Source organism: Callospermophilus lateralis, chromosome 3, assembly GCF_048772815.1.
Source record: "Callospermophilus lateralis isolate mCalLat2 chromosome 3, mCalLat2.hap1, whole genome shotgun sequence".
NCBI classification, from domain to species: domain Eukaryota; kingdom Metazoa; phylum Chordata; class Mammalia; order Rodentia; family Sciuridae; genus Callospermophilus; species Callospermophilus lateralis.
In genome coordinates, this window is record NC_135307.1 from 99,405,049 (window position 1) to 99,427,847 (window position 22,799).

Sequence of the window (22,799 nt, forward strand, 5' to 3'; positions counted from 1 at the left end):
CATGAGAATATGTTCAATTTGCTAAGGACTATGAATGTGCCGTTACTGAAATCAAACGTCCAGTTTTCATGCTCAAATTGTTCTTTAGTTTATGTGAGGATTATGTCACTCAATACATTCTCCTCTGCCCAGTCACCTTCAATAAATCTTTTTTTTCCCCTTATTGTTGATGTTTAACCTCAGGGAGGGGTAGAGGTGAGAAAGAGAGAAAAACAGGTTTTATCTTTCTGAGCATTTTGTAAAATCAGTATGTTCCATCCTTTCATTCTTTGTACACCTTTCTTCCTTCCTCATGACTTAGAATTTATTTCACCGCACAACGTAAGACTTGGCCAAAAGCCCTGGGTGCCCAAGGCTTCCCATGGGTTTGTTGGGATAATGATAGTTAAAAATTAAAGACCCAGTTATCTCCCCTGGAGCTCTGGAAAGAGGTGGGTGGCAAGAAGATCCTAGGACTTGCATTGTTCTAAACACCAGCAGATAACTTTAGTATTCATTGAGAATCAACCATTTCTCAGCATGTAGGAAAAACTCTCATGATCCTCATACTAAGAAGGATCTTCAGAACACAAGGACTCTTCAATAGTAAGGATGAGGAATCAGGAGGCATTCTACAGGAGAGAGTAGCTCTCATGATTTAAGTCTATCTTACATGGCTAAAAAAAGTCTTCACACTGACTTGGTGCCATCTTACTTAGATCCTATTTCTCACTGTGAAATGGGTTGGCATGCCTTTTCATATTTGGTTTATGAAATGAGTAGACATTCCTTTTCATATTTCATTTATGAAATGGGTATCATACTTCAATACCCATCTAAATTCACACATTAGAAATTTTGTGACTAAGACTTTTTTTTCAAAGCTACCACTTATAAGTGCTCATATACATACACTATTTAACTTAATTCATTATATATTGATCCTATTCAAATAAGTAATTAACCCAATATTATATTATAAATAAACAAAGGCTATAGAAAGACTGTAGGTCTTATGAATCACTGATAGTGGAAATTGATAACTGATTTTTGTTGTTTTTAACCAAAAATTTGTCTATCTTTTCAAACCCAGAAAGAATGAGAAGAGCTTTTAAGTAAAATAATTCCCTATCTAATATTCAATCAGTGAATTAGACAAAGGGAAATGAAGGGAAGGGGTGATGGGAACAGGAAAGAGCAAAATATAGAATATACATTTGTATATTAGAATATACATTTATTGTATATTAGAATATACATTTATATACATACACATATGTATATAACTTTCAGATATAACTTTCCTATGTTCATATATTAATACATAGCCAGTGAAACCTCACATCATGTACAACCACAAGAATAGAATCCTAATTAGAATAATTTATACTCCATGTATGTATAATATGTCAAAATATACTCTACTGAAATGTATGCCTAAAAATAAAAAATAATAAAAAATAATACTATACTTTAGCCATCTTGCTTTTGATTGCCAAATATTATATTTAATTTCATTGTATAAAATGATAAATTACACAAAATTTATATCAGAAGAGTAGTATCTTCTGATTAACTTTTTCTATAAGGCAATTTAACAAGCACAATGATACAATAAACAAATCTTTTAAGTTGTATTTAGGGAAATCATGGCTATTTAATCAAATATAATTTATAAAAATAGATTTTAGCCACATAAGCCTTTTTTAAGCTTTTGAAAACTTGAAATAGTATATTTTTTGCTTTATCAGAGAAAAGGACAGATAAGTCAGCTGTATCTGGAGCCATTCGATTGAAAATCAATGTGGAAATTAAAGGAGAGGAGAAGGTTGCTCCATACCATATACAATATACATGTTTACATGAGGTAAGTAAATTATATTTTATTAAGAATAAAACCTAGAAAAGAAAATAGTTTTGATAATGGATCATAAAATAGTATTATATTTAAAAAGAAATCATGGAATTATATTTGTAGAGTAGTTCCTAGAGTTATGACTCTGTACTATAACAGGTGATATGAGGTGTTATAAATCCCAGGTACTGACCCCGAAGAACTTTTCTTCTAACAAGGATTCAGAACAAGCTCATGAGACAGATATTTTTAAAGGGCCAACTCACAAGTTTCCTGTGTGCCTCTGTACATATAAATAGGCCAGTAACTTTGGGCTTCTATTATATGCTTTGCATTAGAGTAGACTGTGGTGACACTGAAGACTTTCTTAGATGCAAATGATGCTTGTCCTAAATATCAAAAAAGGTAAGGTAAAACTGAGGAATGTATCATTTCACATACTCAAAACGATCAAGTACTCTTCCAGTGACCAAAAAAAAAAAAAAAGTTTGAAATTGAAAAACTGCTTTGATTTTTTTTGTGCATTATATTTCCTAAATATATCTATGAAATACCTTTAAATAGTCAATACATATAAGCATTTGCACCCGATTTTACTAAAGTAAAAATGAGAAACTGCCTTTAAGTCATTTACCTATTATACAGTAATCAGCCAAAGGCCTAAACTTCTTTACTACAATCCATTAGTGATCTCTTTCCTTCAAGAAGAGTCATTTACTTTTCAGACCAATAAAAAGAAATCCCTTGAACTAGCATGATGGGAGGAGTCTGGACTTACGTTATAGGCAGAGAATATTTGGGTTTAGAGAAACAGCATTATGCTTAACTTTTTAGAATCTTTTCTGGTGGTTCAAGGACCAGAAAGAACTGAAATCTAAGAGATGTTTCTTCAGTTGATTCACACTGCATCCATACAGCAGTTCCCAAATTGTTAGAAGCAAAAAGAATCTGGGGATAGTGATATTTTTTCCATTATTAAATTTTCAAGCATTCATTTTCAACCTCATTTCATTGCCCCATTGGTTATCATTATGTAACTACATTCTGTAATAATGTAGCCAAAATCACATTCTTCCAGGGCACTATAATTGATTCAGAGTCCATGAATGTAAAATATGCCCTATCATGCAGCTATATTTACATACAAACATTTTTATTTTCTTCTGAAAGTATTTGGGTATGTACAAAACATGTGAATAATTGATTCTGTATAGTTCTACCAGAAGTAAAGGCATCTTTTGAATAATAAGTGAAGTGAGTTAGAATAAAAATCTAAGCTATTTCTCTACTTTTAGATGCTGATAAAACATTAGAAGAGATGGCATTGCAAGTGTATTTTACTGAAAGTTATAGTTAAATATTTCTAGCTTATTCTGAGGCGTCACTGAACAATTGAAAACCACTTGCTTTTAGAATCTGTTCCATTACTTAACTGAAGTGAAATCGAATGGTGGAGTGAAAATCCCAGAGGTCAAAGGGGATGAAGCCTGGAAGGTTTTTTTTGATGATGCATCCCAAGAAATAGTTGATGAATTTGCCATGCGCTACGGGATTGAATCCATTTATCAAGCCATGACGTAAGTACTATCTAATACCTACATGGTCAGCAATCCCTGTGGAATTCTAAAGAAAAAGAAAAGAGAGGGAGAAAGAGAGCATTCATCTTACTTCTAATTCAAAGAAAACAGAGTTTATTGTGAATGATTGATACTGACTACCTGCTCTTATAACTGTAACGGTATTGGGGATTCAGTAATACTGTATCATCCTCCTCCACCTTTGTTCTGTTTTCACAGTGTGGTCCCTTGATGGTATCCATAGCACCCAGAACCTCGAAATGTAAATTCTCCACCTGAATCAGAAATTCTGAGGGTGGATCCCAGAAACCTGTTTTAACAATCCTTTTAGTTGCTTCTGACAACTTTAATGTTCAAGAAATAACACCTTATTTGATATTTGAGGAAACTAAAGCCCTGAAGTGTCCAAAGTTAGACAGGAGGTTAATGTCAGTGATATATCCAAAAACATTTTAATGTCTTGTGCCAAATATTAGAGTAATCAATCCTTCCTTTGTGATTTAGATCAGTGCCACTATTTCAGTAAGACAAAGATCTATTGGGTCCTGATAGAAGCCAAACACTTCAGTTAAATGCAGTATAACAGAATAGACTTTGAGACTCCTAATCCTTACTGAGGAGCTCAGTCAGGATCCAGAACTGGGTCATTACTTCTTGTAGCTTATATTCTAAGATCTGGTCCAAGTTTGTAAATGCATGTGGTGCACATGTATCATGTATAATATATAAACTATATGTATATATTAGATGATTTTTCTTTTATATTGATGACACGGTCATACTTGCATGTAAATTGAATAGATGTTGACCCAGATAATCAATATAATTAATTTTAATGAGATGTGAGTAGAACCAAAATCAGTGTTCCTCCTTAAAGTTTATTATTTGTGACACTTAATCACTATTTATAATTCCTGAATAGCATAATTTAAGAATAAATGAGTTTTTAAAAAGTAGTGATAGAGAGACTATGTGCTTTTACAGTTTTTAGAATGCCCTGATGTTAAATAGTAAAGATAAACAGATTCTTAGATCTGAAGAATTTAACCTCTAGTCCAAATCTGGAAACTCTGTTATTAGATATCTGACTGATGGTCATAGTCCATCAGCTTGCCCATATCCAGTAACAAGGGCTCGCTTTCCATGCAAACTACCTTGTAATGGGGCAGCTACAAGGGAATCTATGACTTTGCCATCTGGTTTGCCCCATGCCAAAGGCTGTAACTCAGCAGAATACCTAGTATAAATTTTGAGTGCAATTAAAATTCAACTGTGATTAACAATATAAAGTAAATGAGCTGTTCTGTCCAAGGAAATTGAGGTTAAAACAATCAAAGCAACCTGCATCTGGAAAGAATCCCAATAAAAGAATATATCATGCCGAATTTATTACAAAATATTTCTGTGTGCTAATGTCAGATTCCTTAATTTCTATGTTTTTTATATTCTAAGAAGCACAGTCATGTTAATATAGAAAAATGGTAAATACATGATAGTTGAAAAGAGAATCAGACCTCATTCATTTTTTTCTTGCCTCTGAATCTGATCAAATAATAATAAAAAAATATTCAGTATACTTATTTGATTTTAAGTCACCTGCAGGTGAATTTAGTCAACTCAGGTTTGACAAAGCCCCTGTTCATACTATGTAATAATCTAAAACAGATTGGCAATAAATATTTTTTCTATGAAAATAAACATTTTTCTGTGACCAGAAAGTAAATACTTTGTGGACTCTACTGCCTATCATCTCTGTCACAATTGCTCCATTCTGAAGTCTATTCCAAAACAACTTAAATATAAGCAAACAAATAGGCCTGGCTGTGTTCTGATGATACTTTCTCTAAAAAAAAAAAAAAAAAAAAAAAATATATATATATATATATATATATATATATATATATATATATATATATAAAGAGAGATAGATAGATGTGTATGTGTACATATGTGTGTGTGTGTGTGTGTGTGTGTGTGTGTGTGTGTGTGAGAGAGAGAGAGAGAGAGAGAGAGAGTCAGGATTTGACCTGATGAACTTGGATTGCCTCTCATTGGTCTATGTATAACAAGGGCTTAGACTCTTCACTTTTTCCTGCAAATAAATATCCAGTGGGTAGCTAAAAGCAGAATTAAAGATTTGGCCTCTCTACCTCCATTTGCATCTATCTCCTCAGATAAATATCCTGAGATGAACGGACACTTCCACCACTCCCCAAGCCTAGGCAACAGCATTTTTTTAATCTGGGATAAAGCCTGACCTGACCAGTGTTGGGATGGTAATGGAGAGACCACACTGATCAAGATCACCTGTTTTGTTGCTATGAAAATCCTCTGGTTTTGCAACCCCCCAATCCTTACCTTCTGTCTCCTTTCTATAAGACTTGAAAGGCATTGTCAGTGCCTCCAAGACAGAGTCAAGGACATGGGTCCCCTTGTCTTCCAGTGTAGCTGCACTGATTAAAGTTCCTTTCAGGCTTTTCACCATTACCTTTTTTGTTTCTTTTTTGAGGTGAGTTGCTAGACCCAATTTGTTCAATCCCCAGAGTCAGGCCTCTGCCTGACTTCATAACATAAGCAGTGAAAGCAAGGCAGAGACAAAAGGAAAAAAGTGTACTTTTTTTTAATGATAGATTGACAAACACACTTCAATGATACCATGATACAGTAAATTATACCTACTTGTTGTTATACATTTTATTTTATGTTGATATTTTATTCATTACATATTTTAGCATTGAATGCTGATCAAGACATCCATAATGTTTCCCCAAGCTTGACAAAGCTTTAGATAGGCTTCTTTTGGCTCTAGGCTCCTGACCTCCTCCTTATCCTGGCCCTTGCAAATTCCAGATGGCCTTAACCATAGGAGTCCCTGACCCCCTTTCCTTAGAGCATTTATTTTAGAAAATTTATAATTATGAATCCTTTCTCTCCTCCTTTGAGATGCTAATTTTTGAAAAAGATGCTGCCTATTGCCATAGTCCTTTAAAAAATTCCCCTTGCCCAATGAACTTTGTCCAGAACAATTTTTCTTTTGATAGTACTAAGTTTGCCATTACCTTGCCAGAAGAAAAAGATTTTCTGTTATTTGATAATCTGATAACACCTTTATTAAACTTTCTACCAACATACAGGCAATGTCTTCATTTTTGTTTATTGATAATCACTAGTTGTCAGAAATTGGTGCTTTTATAGAAAAATGTATGTGCACCCATTTTATATACATATGTTAATATGATTTTATGTCTATGTTTAAGAGAGAAAATGTAATAAAATACCTTAGAGGTACATTTAAATTCTATTCAAGGATTTGCAATTGAAATCTTGAAGAGTTATAACTTTCATTTCTGCTGTTAAGAAGTTTTGGGTGCAAGATATAAACTCAATACATATTGGTAATTGAATGAATCAGAAATTGTTTATCAGAATTATATTTATCTCAACTTCTCCTTCTGTGTCTTTGGATGTCAGATATCTTCAGTTGCCCAGAGCAAATAAAGTAGATATGAAAGGTTTAATTAAGCTGATATCAGTACCCATTTTATCATTTATGTTGTGTTTCAGTGTTTTGGGACATATCACATTGATCATTTCTAATAATCTGAAGAAATTCAAATACTAGCAGTTTTGGGGTAGATGTTGAAACACATCTTTCACAGACAGTTTAACCAGACTTGAAAAGTGATACTTCTGTAACTGAACTGTAACTTGATTCCTAACCTGTTTTTAGCCAACAATAACAGAACTGGAAAAGGGAAGTTTATGAATAAAGCTCTCTTAACTTTGAATTTGTTGCCCTGTAACTCAGTATTTTTCTGTTGTTTTGAAACTTTGCTTCAGGGAACCAAAAACAAAAACCAGAAAATCAACCAACAAAAAAATTGTAGAACTAAGTATTTCAAGCTTATCTCAGAATTACTTCCTCTTAATTTTGAAAAACATGAAATGGGGGGACTCTGCTTCAAGGAGGAAAGCATGCCCTTCCTGTTTAGTATGGACACTCACAAGTCTGGGAAAGGACAGACATGCTTAGTTCTTGTGGATTTTTCTAGATACAACATTGAGACAAAAAGAGAACTCAAATTGCAGTTTCTTTTCATATTTAAATACCCCATATGCTTAGTCAAATCCCCAGGTACCTTCATAATCTTTTCATTATTAGAGATTGATTTTTTAAAGCATAATTCCCGTTTCTTTGAAGATGGACTTGGAGAAGAAATAAACACAGGGAAAGTGTGTTTTAAGATAGAGTGTCTGACAGTGCATTATTACAGTTTTCTCTTGTGTATTTCTTATCACAGAAAGGAAGCTGAATCTATTTTGCTGGTAAATAACCCGAACATTAAGACTCAACTTCCCAGTGCTGCAGGATGCCCCAGCTTACTATAAATGCATTTCCCTTCCACCACAGACTATTTTATGGGGGCACAATTTATTAGTTCTATTTGTTCCATAAAGTGTATTCTTTCCTCTGGAGCATCCATGAGAAAGGTAGGGATTATAGTTTCCTGTTTATACAAATGATTGATCAAGATCAGTTTATACCCACATGGTGAATGACATCAACCATTTAAAATAAAAACTTGCTAATTTATGATAGTAAGAATGAGAGTCTGTTTCCTTTTTGCAAAGAGCATGATATTTCATATATTTTGTGTCATGGGATTAGACATAGAAATTGTCTCCATCATGAGCATTTGGGGAGTTGATGATAATTTTCATCTATACAAGCTAGCATATATTTTACTAATAACATTGTAATAGACCAACTGTTTACCTCCAAACACATACAGGAAATTTTATGGCAGGCATTAAGGATTAACTTGTCTTCCAGAGGTGACTTTTATCCAACAAATACATTTTAATTGAGTGTTTAATTAGTCATTATTGTTTTATTAATTGAAGCTCAAACTGTCTTACAAAATGCAAGATTCTGTTAGACAGTGGTCTTGCCTTTAACAGACCAAATGAGAGAAAAGCAGTAAGTTAATGTTTTTCACTTTCGTGTGCTTAACAAATAAACCACTTTGCCACTGGCCACCTTAATCAAATTTGTCTTTGAACCAAAAATGTTGGGATACTGTTTATTTTGAACCCAGTATAGTTTAGCTACTTGAACCACAAGTCTGCTTTCAAAGGAGAGTCCTGTTTAATTGTATTATTTATTAATTTAAGAAATATTTATTTAGGATCTGCCATGTACACAAGCATTTCTAGGAATGGAGGATACAGCAGTGAACTGGAAGTCAAAGTTTAGACACCATGGAGCCCACATTCTAGATGGTGCAATGTATTTATTAAGTAGGTATTTCTACTGTATAAATATGAGGACTTACACAGGGAGTCTTAGTCTATAAATGCTGCTATAACCAAATACAATGAACTGGATGGTTTATCAGCTACAAAAATGTATTTCTCTTGTTACAGAAGCAAGGGAATCCCAAATCAAAGTGCCTACAGATTTAGTAGCTGGTGAGGGACCTTTTCCTGGTTCATAGACAGCTATCTTTTTACTGTGCCCTCATATAGCTGACAGGGTGAGAAATCTATGGGGCCTCTTTTATAAGGGCTCTCAAATCTCAATCCTGAGAACTCCACCTTCAGAACCTATTGGCTACCCATAGGCCCTCCTCCATTACTATCAACTTCAGGGTAAACTTTCAATTTGGTAATTTTGTGGGGACACAAAAATTCAGAATATAGCAATAAAGGACAGTTCTTGCTTCCAATCGGTTCCTAATTTAGAGGGAAGAGGAAGAAAAATTAAATATTAATAAGACAGTATAATATATATATTTGGGGATTATTTTATAAGCATAGAAATGGCTGAACCCCAGCCAGCCACAGAGAAGGAGAGGTGTGAGAGAAATCGGAAGGGCAACCTGGGTCTCACTAAAACAGATCCTTTCTGTTCTCTTCATGTTTCACACCCCTGCTCTCTGCAGTCCGTCTCCATAATTGAGCTCCAGCAATCCACAGCATCTATGAGAAGCTGTTATGCTTGAGCCTAAGGAAAGCGATCCTTAAATCTCCAAGTCCCTCTTTAATGACAAGAATGAATAAAACATTTGTTACTGAAATACCCAGTGATCTGAATTTGGGGAAGCAATTTTTTTAGTGTATTTTTAATATCAGGAATGCAGATACTCTTCCCTTTCATCTTTTTTTTTTCCACTGAAATCTCTTCCATAGATCTAAGAAAATTATCTTGTCATTGCTTTTTTTTAATCATTTTGTTCTTTTATTCATTAAAAATAATTGATTTTTTAAATCTTTGAAACAAAAGCATGTCTAACCCTTAAAAACTGCAAGTTAGTATAATTATAAGCAAAAGTTTCTACAACAGGCATGTAAGTTAAATGATTTTTTTTCCTACCATGATTCCTATCAAACAATAGCAACTGAGATAAATCCAAATATATAGCTTGATATGCATATGAATTCCCAATATTTACCAATATTTTTTGAGATTTAATGGTCAATAAACATTTTAGTGGTTGCTTCAGCTTAAAATACCCCAGCAATTACAATTTTTATTTTTTATTATATTTTTAATTGACAAATAAAACTGTGTGTATTTGTAGTGTAGTGTACAACAAGATGGTTTGAAGTATATATACATTGAGGAACAACTAAGTTTAGCCACTTAATACATACATTACCTCAAGTAATTATCATTTTTATAATAAGAACATTTTACATCTTTTAAGAATAATTTGTACATAGTCTTCATGTTGTGCGATAGATTTCTTGAAATTTTTCCTTCTAACTAAAATTTTATCTCCTTTAACCAACATCTCCCCAATACCCTATCCTCACCAACCATCCTGGACACCAGCCACCCCTCCATTCTTAGTGATTCATGATCAACTTCCTTAGATTCTACACGTAAGTTAGACCATGTGGCATTTATCTTTCTATGTCTGCCTTATTTCACTTAACATCATGCCCTCCAGGTTTAACATGTTGTCACAAATGATGGGGGATTCTATTTTTTGGCTGAGTACCATTCCATTGTATATATGTGCTATATTTTTCTTTTATTTTTTTTTAAAGAGAGAGTGAGAGAGGAGAGAGAGAGAAAGAGAGAGAGAGAGAGAGAGAGAGAGAGAGAGAGAGAGAGAGAGAGAGAGAGAGAATTTTTTAATATTTATTTTTTAGTTATCGGCGGACACAACATCTTTGTTTGTACGTGGTGCTGAGAATCGAACCCGGGCCGCACGCATGCCAGGCGAGCGCGCTACCACTTGAGCCACATTCCCAGCCCTGTGCTATATTTTTCTTGAACTTTTAATTTTTGATCTTCTTTATGAATGCATAGGTTGATTTCATATCTTGTCTATTGTGAATAACTCTTCAACAAACATGGGAGGGTGGATGTCTCTATGCATATATTTAATACTGGGATTGGAGGAGTTTATGGTAATTCCATTTTTGAGGATCTCCCATACCGTTTTTCATAATGGCTTCACTAATTTACATAACACCCTGCAAAGATTGCCTTTTCTCCGTATCCTCTACACTTGTCATGTTTGTCTTTTCAATAATAACCATTCCATCATGTATGAGATGATATCTCACAGTGGTTTTAATTTGCATTTTCTTGACAGATTAGTGGTATTAAGCATTTATTCAATACCAAATGTCTGTTTGTCATTTGTGTGTCTTGTTTTTGTTGCCTGTTCTTTTGGGTTCATTTCCAAAAGCAAAACAAATCACTGGCCAGACCAATGTCATAGAGCTTTCCTTTGCATTTTCTTTCAGTAGGTTTATAGTTTAGGGTCTTAATTAAGTCATTAAACCATTTGATTTTGGATGTAGTGTGAGATAAGGGTCTAAGTTTATTGTTTTTCATGTGGATTTCCAGTTTTTACAGTACATTTATTGAAAAGACTATCTTTCTGCAATTGTGTGTTTTTGGCACTTTTGTGGAAAATCAGTTAGCTATAAATGTGCAGATTTATCTGTGAAGTTTCTGTTCTGTTCCATTGTTGTGTTTGTTTTTATGCCACTACCATGTTTCATTGGTCACAATTTAAGAATTATTTGTGGGGCTTTGTTATTCTAGCTTTTCCAATGAGACTGAAATTCCATTTGTTAAATTGTTTTGACACTAACCCTATTTATTTGCAAAAGTATAGTCAAGTGCTCTTAGCATTATTAATATACTGTTTTTAATCTTGTCTTGAGGGTAGAATGTTAAACATTTCCAGTGATTGCTGTAGTAACTTTTTGACCTAGATTTTTTGAAGGGGTACTTTTCAAAGGGATGGTTTGTATCAGAGATCTACTTGGTAGTTTTAAATTGCTGATTGTACCTTTAATCCAGTTCCCACCTTTAAAATACTTTAAATATTGGAACTGTAGCCTTTAAAAGCAAATTATTTTTAATGATTAGAAGGAAGAAGTTTGCCTTGGCTATCACTGCACATCAAGAGAATACACATATAAACTCAGAAGTAAAGATTTTGCCAAATTGCATACTGTGTAGAGACCCCTTAACTGAGAGCTCTGTAAAAAGCAAGGATTGCCTCGGGCTGATTCCCCTTGTCCAGTGCTTTTTTATTATCCTTTCAAACCCCAGATTACAACACAATTGTTAATGATAGTAAGAAGTGATACATATAGCTGGACACATCCAACATGTTATCTATACTCAGAAATTGATAACATGGGAGAGTTTATAAGGATTTTAAATCTCAAATTGCTTGTTATTTCCAAGAACATTTTCGTATTAAATTCTAAGAGCTAGCAGCTACCTCTTAAGTCTCATGTTTGTGATCTTTAGGTATACTGAATATGCTCAACATAGTTTGAACCAAATTTTGGAGGATTTTGATCTATTTAGTTATTTTTTTCTTTTACAAAATAACAAAGGTTTTGCTGTTTAATCAGCACCAAGAAAAATAGAATGATATTGTTAATTCAATATTGAAATCAATGTAAAAAATTTAATGAGAAGAAAGTTAGAAGTAAGTGAAATATTGAGTTTTCTTTTTGGCCTTGATTTTCATATCTTCACCATTCATTCTCTCTCTCTGTCTCTCTCTCTCTGTCTCTCTCTCTCTCTCTCTCTCTCTCCCCCCCCCTTCCCTCCCTCCCTCCTTCCCTTTCTTCCTCTGTTTATTGGTTCTGGGATAGAACTTAGGGTTGCTCTACAGATGAGCTGTCCCAAACCCTTATTTTTACATTTTGAGACAGGTCTCACTAAGTTGTTCAGGGGTTCTTGAACTTGCTAATTTTCCTGCCTCAGCCTCCTGAGTTTTTGAGATGATACGTGTGTGCCACTGCACATCTTCACCATTCTCATACCTATATTTTGTCTTAGGAATTTACATACAAAGATCATCCTGTTAGTATCTTTAAAATATATTCTTGATATGTTTTCATTTGCAAAATTAAACTGGCATTTACTTTTCAAAAATTTTATAATATTTGGAGGATATATTAACTCAAAATTACTAAGGTCTATGAAAAAAATTAATCATTTTATGGATGATTTGTTTGCCTTTTTCCACAAAACTCTTTTTAAATTATACTTTAAAGTATCTCTACAGGCTATATAATTCTGCATTATACACTTTAAAGGTTATATAGTTTTCATTAAAAATGGAAAATATATTGTTATAGTTTGGCATCTTAAATGGTCCCAAAGGCCATGTGTGGAAGTCTTGCTTAGTGGCAACCCTGTGGTGCTATGGTGAGGTGGTGGAACTTTATAGGAAGTGAGCCTAATGGAAGGAAATAGGTAACTGATAGAAAGCCCTTGAAGGAGATATTGGAGTCTGTCCACTCCTCTCTCTGTCTTTGTTGCCTGGCTGCCAGGAGGTGAGGAGCTTTTGCTTTGCCATATGCTTCCACCATGATATTCTGCCTTACTGCAGGCCCAAAGCAACAGGGTCAAGCAGTCATGGACTGAAACCTCTGAAATGGTGAGCCAAAATAAACCTTTGCTCCTATAAGTTGCTTTTCTCAGGTATTTAGTCAGAGCAACAGAAATCTTAACTAACATACATGTAAAGGAATTTTTACTTCAGTTACTCAAACAAGAATTTAATAAAGTTGAATTATCTTTGATTCATTAGTACCTAAGTTTACAGAAGGTTTTAGCAACAATAATAAACAACAGGCAAAATCAATAATAGGTCAAAAGTTGATTTAGCAAAACTTAAAATACTTATTTTGTATTTTCTGATTAGGATAATAAAACATGTTAATAGCATAGGGCACATTTTTAATATTTTTATTAGCACATTATAGCTATACACAGTGTTGGAAATCCTTTTGACAGAATCACTCAAGTATGGAATACAGTTTGTTCCGCTTCAGTTTCCAGTGCTTTCCCATTCCTCCCCTGCCTACCTCCCCACTCCCATTTCTCTACTGATCTTCCTTCTATTTATTTATGGTTTTTAAAATTAATGCTTTCTCTATATATACATATAAAGGTGAAATTCACCATAATTTGGTTAATTTCATTACGTTCTCTTTCCTGTCCCTCTTCCCTCTCTTTCAGTCCCTTTCCTCTTCTCCACTGATATCCTTTCTGTTTTCATGGACTTCCTCCCCCGCCACCATTTTCTTATTTTGGTCTTGCTTCCAAATATGAGAGATGACATTCAATCCTTGGCTTTCCAAGTCTGGTTTATTTCACTTAGCATGATGTTCTCCAGTTCCATTCATTTACTGGAAAATGCCATAATTTCATTCTTTTTAATGGCTGAATAAATCTCCATTGTGTTGTATACCATATTTTGTTTATCCATTCATCTGCTGTTGGGCACCTGAGCTATCTCCATCACTTGGCTATTGTGAATTGCCTACACATAAACACAGATGTGGCTATTTCACTATAATATGCTCACTTTAGTTTTGGATAAATGTAGAGGAGTGTGATAGCTAGGAGTTGGTTCCATTCCCAATTTTTTAAGGAATATCCATTTTTCAGAGTGGTTGAACTAATTTTCAGTTCCACCTTTATCCCCACATCCTCCTCAACTCTTATTATTATTTGAATTATTGATAATTGCCATTCTGACTAAAGTGTGATGAGATCTAAATGTAGTTTTGATTTGCATTTCCCTAATTTCTGGAGATGATGAATATTTTTTTTCATACATTTTTTGGCCATTTATATTTCTTCTTTTGAGAAGTATCTGTTTAGTTCATTTTCCCACTTATTAAACAGATGCTTTTGGTAGCAAAGATCTTTTCCCATTCTGTAGTACTTTCTTCGTGCTTTTAATTATTTCCTTTTCTGTGCAAGAGATTTTTTAAATTTGATGCTGTTCCACTTATTGATCTTGCTTTTATGTTTTATGCTTTAAAATTCTTGTTAAGAAGTTGGTGCCTAGGCTAATATGTAGAAGTGTTGAGCCTGTTTCCTTTTTTGGAGGGGGGGTGCCAAGGATTGAACTCAGGGGCACTTGACCACTGAGCCACACATTCCCAGCCCTATTTTGTATTTTATTTAAAGACAGGTTGACTCTGAGTTGCTTAGCACCTCACTTTTGCTGAGGCTGGCTTTGAGCTCACAATCCTCCTGCCTCAGCCTCCAAGCTGCTGGGAATACATGCATGCACCACCACACATGGTGAGCCTGTTTTCTTCTAGCAGTAGCAAAGTTTTTGGTTTAATTACTAAGTCTTTGATCCACTTTGAGTTTACTTTTGTGCAGAGTAAAAGGCAGGGATCTAGTTTCCTTTTTCTATATATGGAGTCAGTTTTCCCAGGCTGTGTTCAACAAAGTGTGTTTTTTCATCTTTGTTGAGTATCAGATGATATTTCTATGTGGATTTGTCTCTGTCTTCTATTCTGTTCTACTGATTCTCAAGTCTGTTTTGATGCCAGTACCATACTGTTTCTGTTACTTGCACTCTATACTACAAAAATATATATATCCATCCAGCAATAACAACATGACCATTTAAGTTAGTAATATTTCCTGTTAGGTATTGTTTTTGCTATATTGTATGTGCTGTGCACATGCATGTGTATGTGTTTTTGAGCTAATAACACAAAAAATGTTTATATTTGCTTATTTTGGCAACTTGCAGGGTACCTTTGAATCCATATATGCTGACCATCCAAGTGTTGTCAGCATCTACCTTCAGCCTTAAAATGAAAAGACAGACCCCTAAACATTTTCCACTCTTTGCTATAACCTTATTCAAATGAAGCTCTCCTTTAGACTAGAGAAAGATGTTCATTCACCTATTCCTTTTGAGTAGGTTATCTCATACTTAGAGGACTTACAGTAGAGGGAACAATGTAAACAACCTTGAGTTTTTTCTTGTAGAACATAAACAGTAATAATATAATCCCCAGGGTACACTCTTCCCAGTGTTCTTCCAGTCCTTTCCGCTAACTAGTTCCATATTCCACTGCCCATTCCCCCATTGCATAAGCTGCATTGCGACTTTGGGAATTGTGTACTCTCTAATGGATACAGAATGAGACTGTGTGGGAAATGAAAAATAGCTTTACTGCCTCTGGAGGCCATTACTATGGTATAGGAATTGATTGACAGCCCTGCTGGGCATGAGCCTTGGCCACATACCTCCATTGTGGACGCCTACAGTGAATGGTTCCTAGAAATATCCTTCCATTTCTCTTTTCTGGTAAATGTTTTAGAATTTCATACACTAGTTAGCCACTGGATATTTCTCAGTCTAGCCAGATGCTCTAAAATTATGGAAAAGCCCTTGCAGGTACCAAGAAATCTTTTGATTGGTAGCCTTTATTTCCAAAGGTGTAGTGATTTTACATCATATTTGCTTTTCTTGGAAGTTTCCATGAGAGGTTTAGATGGATGACCTGTGCAACTAGCCACCACCCATCATATCCCTGAAAACACCTCAATTATATTTTAATCAGAAAGTAAAATATTTCTGTCAGTTCTCTAAGACAAATACATGCCTAATGCTCTGGAAAATTTAAAGTACTGCTCTCAGCATACTGATGTTAAGTAGAATACTATTAACCTTCAAGTAGTCATCATTGTTATAGCATTACATGCTATGTACTTTGGCCAAATACTCACAAAGTAATTGGATATGGTAATATTCTGTCATACTCAAGGTAACCAAGTGTATGTCCTGTACTATTTAACTCTAGATAAATACCTTTGGATCATATTGCTTTGTTTTCATTAAGAAAAAAATTATTAGTCAATTCCTGGGTACAGGAAATCTCTGTACTAAATATGCACTGGATAAAAGAACAATAAAGCATGGCAAAACATATTTCAGAAGAACCAGATACATTCATAATATGCAACCTTGAAAGAGGGAGGTGATTCAAAGGAGAGGAAATGAGTTTGCTGAAAAGATGTCTGTATTCCCATGCTAATTACTGCATTATTCAAAATGATCAAGATAAAGAGTCAACCTGTGTCCATCAACAGATGAAGAAAATATGGTATATACTTAAAATGTAATATTACTAACCCTTAAAAAAAGAAAAAAATTCTGTCATTAATGATAATACAGTTGACCCTGGAGGAGATTGTGTTAAATGAAAGAAGACAGACAGAGTAAGACAAATACTGCATAATCTCATTCATTTGTGAACTCTCAAAAAGTCAAACTCATGAAAGTGGAGAATACAATGATGGTTATAAGGGGCTGCTGGGAATGGGAGTGTTGTGAAGAAGTTGATCAGAGGTTACAAAATTTCAGTTAGATCACAGGAATGTATTCAAGAGATCTATGGTACAACTATAGTAAATAACAATGTATTGTGTTCTTGAAAATAGCTAAAAGAGTAGTTTTAATTCTCATCACATAGCAATGATACATGTCTAAAGCAATGAACATATCTTGAATCAATCATTCTATAATGTGTGAGTTATATATACATTTATATATCACCATAAATATATATATATATAATTTTAATTTGTTGATTAAAAGTAAAGAAGTAATGCAAAGTAGCATAGCCACTATGAAAAATAGTGTAGTGGTTCCTCAAAAAATTAAAAATAGTGTCACATATGATCCAGCTATCCCACTACTACATATATGTAACCAAAAGAAATGAAATGTCTGCTCAAGGGATATCCACACTCCCTTTTGTTGGAGTTGGTTGGAGTACCAGTCATGATAGCCGAAAAAAAATGGGAAACAAGCTGTGTACAACATTGGAAGAGTGAGTGAAGAAAATGTACTTGTACCCCATTGGATTACTTACTGCTCAGTTGTTTAAAAATTGGTGAAAACCTGTCATTTGTGACAACATGGATGGAAATAAACCAGGCACAGAAAGGCAAGTGCCACATAATCTCCTGAATATAGTAAATAAACATGTTGACTTCATAAACATTGAAAGAATGGTGGTTACTAGAGGCTGGGCAGAGTGAGGAAGGAGGGATGGGGAGAGGTTGATCTGTGGATGTTGTTAGGTGGGGATAGAAAGTTTCTGTGTGCTGTTGTGCAATAGGATGGATAAAATAATAATCTACTATTTATTTCAGAAAGCTAGAGGATTTTTAATATTTTTAATATTTTTACCATAAAGAAATAATACATGTTTGTGGACTATGATATGTTTAAGCTGACTTATACACACTGTATATGTGTATCTAAATATCACATGGCATACTACCAATATGCAAAATCTTAAAACTTATTTAAGTAAATTTAAAATAAAAAAATAGAAGACAAGGAGGAGTATAAATTTAAGAAGATTTACTTAGTGGTTAGAAGAAATGGTTCTTAACTTGATATTGCCTCAGCTTTATTCCTTGAGCACTCTACTAGCTTTAAGATCTTGGGGGAAGCAAGTTAGGAAAGGAAAGAATATGTTTAATTACAACAAATACAGGAAAGACTGTCAGACTTCAGAAACAACAATAAAAGTTATAATAACAATAATATTAATAATAACAACAGCAACAAGCAAAACCAACCAAGTATTTAAAGAAAAAAACTGTAATTCCTATGGTCATTTATTTAGCATGGTGTTTTCATGCTGTTCCTTGGAAAACAGCAACTTTCCCACTTGCTTTTCACATTTTGAGGTAATAAAAGATCTTCACTATAACATGGTCAAAATGAAATTTAAAACTATTTTATAAGGAAAGTCTATTCAAGGTTTTTGGAGATCAGAAGTAAACAGCATAGTTCTATGACATTTGGATCATCTTGAGCTATAAATTTTTTGCTCCCCCCACCCTTCTTTATGAGAAGAGTTTATCCATGTTGGAAGCAAAGCAGGAGTGTCAATTTTCACTTTACCTCCTAAATTTTTTTTCTGCTTCCAATACCTACTCATCTCAATCCATCTATATACCAATTTCAGAGACATTTTTCATGATTCATTCTCTGTGAAGACTAAGGTAAACACTAAAACTGTTGCAAACCTCTAGAAAAAAATTCTAATTTTAATCAATTTTAATAAGAAAAAAATCATAACTGCTTCTAGATCAAATTTTTTTTTGTTTTTTTAAGAAAACTTTAACTTGTAAACCAAAGTTTGGCTTCATTGTTTTCTCAATTTCTCCATGGATAGTATACATTAACAGTAATGATAAATGCATAGCAGAGATTGTGTTCAACTAAGTAATATTGCATGCATTTACCGAGCAGTCTATCATCCACAAATTTTCATATGTAACCTATAAATTATTTGCTAAACCTCCCATTTTAGTTGTAAAAAATTGCTCTGGAACACCAAAAACATAATTTCTTAAGGTACTTTCATCATGAATTTATTTATGCTTCAAAATATCATGTTATCCACGATAATATATACAATTTTATCTGTCCTCTTACAAAAGTGACCTATTAACACAGAAAATTTGTCTTAACCAACATGAGGAAACCCTGCAGGTTATAGGTAATTAATACCACCCTTTGTATATCTTAACAGTTTGACAATTACCTTTGATATTGTTATATCCCTTTTTTCTCTGTATTTCTCTTCCTTTGGCATTTTCCTTTCACAATCTCCCATACCATGGTATTTAAGCATTGCATATTACACAACTGTGATTTAAGTCTAACAATTTTAATAACATGATTTATTGAAAAAATATGAAATACGAAGACATAGGCCTAGAGTTTTAGATTTTCTTCTCAAAAATAATTTTATATTATTGTGATAATCTTAAATATTTATTATAAAAAGTTCAGTATATAATGAAATTGCATTCTATATCATTTATATTAAGAAGGTAAGCAATCATTAATGATCTCAATCCAAGGTTAAATTACATGTCATGTATTTTTGTGGTATAAATATTATTTCTGCCTCTCAAAGATCCATGTTTAATGTTTTAATTTTCATTAGCTGGTATCAGTAAAAACTGGGTGGCAAGATAACCTGGCTGAGTTCCACGAGCCACAGTTTTTAGGAGTACTATCCACTTACTTGTGTATTTACATTCGGTGTTGCTTTTCAGTAAAGTGAAAGATGGCTAGGTGGAGGATAAATTACTAAGATATAAGAGGAAAATAGGATCAGATTATATACTGAAAATTTCTTTTCTCCATGAATATTTGATCTACTTTTCTACTTTTATCATAAATTCTGCTTTCAATTTCCAAATCTTTTGTTATAGTTCAAATGAAACAGGTTTCCTTGAGAGAAGTAACAGAATTGAACATTTGATGCTTTTGATGATTATAAATGGAACTATTATTCAGGGTTTTAAATAAATGGTTTTTAAGCAGAAAGCTGGCATAATTCAATGTGTTCTCACTATTCATCTATTTGTCTAATTATCTCCTGTCTGTAAAAAAAAAAAAAAAAAAAAAAGTGCTCAGAAAACAGAACTGCTTATAGAAGATAGGCCTTTCTGGAAAAACTCACAGACTAGACTCAAGTCAGATACGTAATTGAATCAATGTGTAGTAAGAAGAGGGCCTTTTGCTATTTCAATGAGAGGGAAATACAAAGGCAAAATTTAGCTGTAATATGGGATTTCAGGAACTGAAATAAAGGGGGAGCATTAAGTGAGAGAGAGAGATTTCTTTGGCATTTCTTTCCAGGAGTGCTAAATTCCACTGGAAGCACTTTAGGGGTAAACACACAACATTCTTAGAGTTGAAATGAATCATACACAACCCTGTGTCAAATCATATTCTGATTAAGCAACTTCATATTTGTGAATGAGAAATTTTCAAAAGTTTGAAATTGTTTTCTCCTTCAATTTGACATGGTAGGAGTTTCTTTTTATAGATACAGTTGAGGAATGATTTAATTGCTGACAATAGAAGAGATGCTATTATGTGAATTAGTGTGTTTTAAAAGCACTTTATATTTTTTCATCTTGCAGGCACTTTTCCTGTCTGTCTTCTAAATACATGTGCCCTGGTGTTCCTGCTGTCATGAGCACCTTGTTGGCTAATATAAATGCTTTCTATGCTCACACAACAGTTTCGACAAACGTACAGGTTTCCGCCTCAGATCGATTTGCTGCTACCAACTTTGGTGTAAGTATTATTTCTTTTTTTTTCTCAAGTGCTGGGGCTCAATCCCAGGACCTCATACATGATAGGCAAGTACTCTCCCACTTAGCTACATCTCCAGTCCAGTATAATTTCTTTAAAATTTAAAATTCTAACTAAGTTACATTTTAAAGGGACTGTGGACTCAAAATATTCTTCAAATATACTGCAGAAAGGATAACTTAGGAAATGTCTCTAGTATAATGGACTATAGCTCAAGATTCATTTGAAACACTTTTAGTAAAATAACTTTATTTGACAGTCAATAGGAATCTACATTAGATTGAATCTCCATATCTGGAATGATCTTTTCCAGTGAGGAAAACATACATTCTGTAAGAAAAAACATACTGGAATTCTGTAGGTAATTTTTCCATGTAAGGAAAATAGGATTTACCATCTTTAGATACAGTTCTCTGGTAAGTATGAGTTTGGCTGCCTTCTCTGGAGTCTGGAAAGCTCCATTTGTACTTCCTACTGGTACTATTAGTACTGCTAGGCAATGCTTTGTCTTCTAAGTAAGAAAATAGTAGCTGTATAAATAGCCCAAGAGAATTACCTGTACCTAATTAAAGTGGTCTGCCTGAAGTATTGAAAATCATCAACAACACATGGAAAGCAGAAATGCAGGAATACTGAGGAGTCTAGGTTACACACATTGCTGAAACTCATTCTTTATTAATGTAATAAAAATTAAAATTGACAAGTCTGGAAATAGGATGTAAGCTGAGAGTAATCCCAATAAGATGGTAAGAATCTAAACTAAGCAGAGTTGGTGGAGACTGAGAACAAAGGACAGATTCTGAGGTTTTCAGGTCATAAAACCAGCAGTATCAAGAGCACCCGATGTCTTTGGGTTGTAGCCAGTAAGGGGATGAAAATGTGCCTGGTAAGATTCCAGGGTTTCTGGCAAGGGCCACTGGGTAGGTAGTAGTGCTGGTTAGTAGTTCTGTGAGACACGTTATTCTTAAAATTAGTATTTAGGGCAAACACCATAAGAAATTACACAATGTAAGAAAACAACATAATATTTTCAGTAACTTCTGATTTTGTTTTCAGAGAGGAAACTAAGATCCATTATGGGAAAATGATTTCTAAGATACCATAGTTGTTATACCCACTGCACTTCCAGTTTGGTTCACTGAATATATTTTTATTGAATAATGTTGTTAGAAATCAAGTTTTGGAATATGTATCACAGACTAGAACCAACTGAGGCACAGAAAGTGAAAGATGAAAACCCTATCAGAAGGAAAATGCGCTCCTGTGTTTACTCTTGTTCTGTGCTTTTCATCAAAGAGAGTATTGCCATTTAATAACAAGCCAACAGAAATACTAATACCAGAGAACACTTTTCAGGCTAAGAGTCATAAAATTTGAGATTTTATTGTAATTTACCAAGTCAATTCATCTAAACCTGAATTTCTCCATCTGCTCAATGAATATAATAGTTCTTGCTCTAACACGTTTCTCAAATTTAACATAAAAATTAAATAAGTTTTAAAACTGGTAACCTAGTGTGTCAAATTTGAAAGTGAAAGAATTAAATAAAGTATGAGGATTTTGTCCCTCCTGCCCTACCTCTAATATAAACAGACCACAAGCTAACTTTGTTAGATGACTCTTGGAGGACCTGGACCAAAATGCATCCAGTTCATCAAAATAGTATTATGACCAAATGCCAGATCACAGAACACTTTTGCTGTAAAACCTCATCTTTGGTAACAGAACTCATTGTCTTGGGATTTCACCTATAACATAAAGCATTTTGTGTTATAAAATTGTTTTGCTTCTGACATTCTACTGGTGTGCATTGTGGGGAATGAGCCAAACATATAGAACACTGAGCCTTTTTACCTCTGAGAAAAAAAGATGTGGTGATATGATTAATACCTGCCATAGAAGCTACCTGGAGGGAAATTAGATAACATACTCTTT

General features: G+C 33.8%; 1 protein-coding gene across 2 annotated transcripts in view; it reads left to right on the top strand.

Moving 5' to 3' along the window:
* Positions 1-22,799, top strand: part of Unc13c (unc-13 homolog C) — a 539,205-nt gene that overhangs the window by 234,558 nt on the left and 281,848 nt on the right. For both annotated transcript variants that reach the window (XM_076848586.2, XM_076848585.2), the window contains 3 exons: positions 1,731-1,846; positions 3,248-3,411; positions 20,690-20,846. In XM_076848586.2, the coding sequence (XP_076704701.2) occupies positions 1,731-1,846; positions 3,248-3,411; positions 20,690-20,846 (437 nt within the window). The remainder of the gene's footprint in view (positions 1-1,730; positions 1,847-3,247; positions 3,412-20,689; positions 20,847-22,799) is intronic.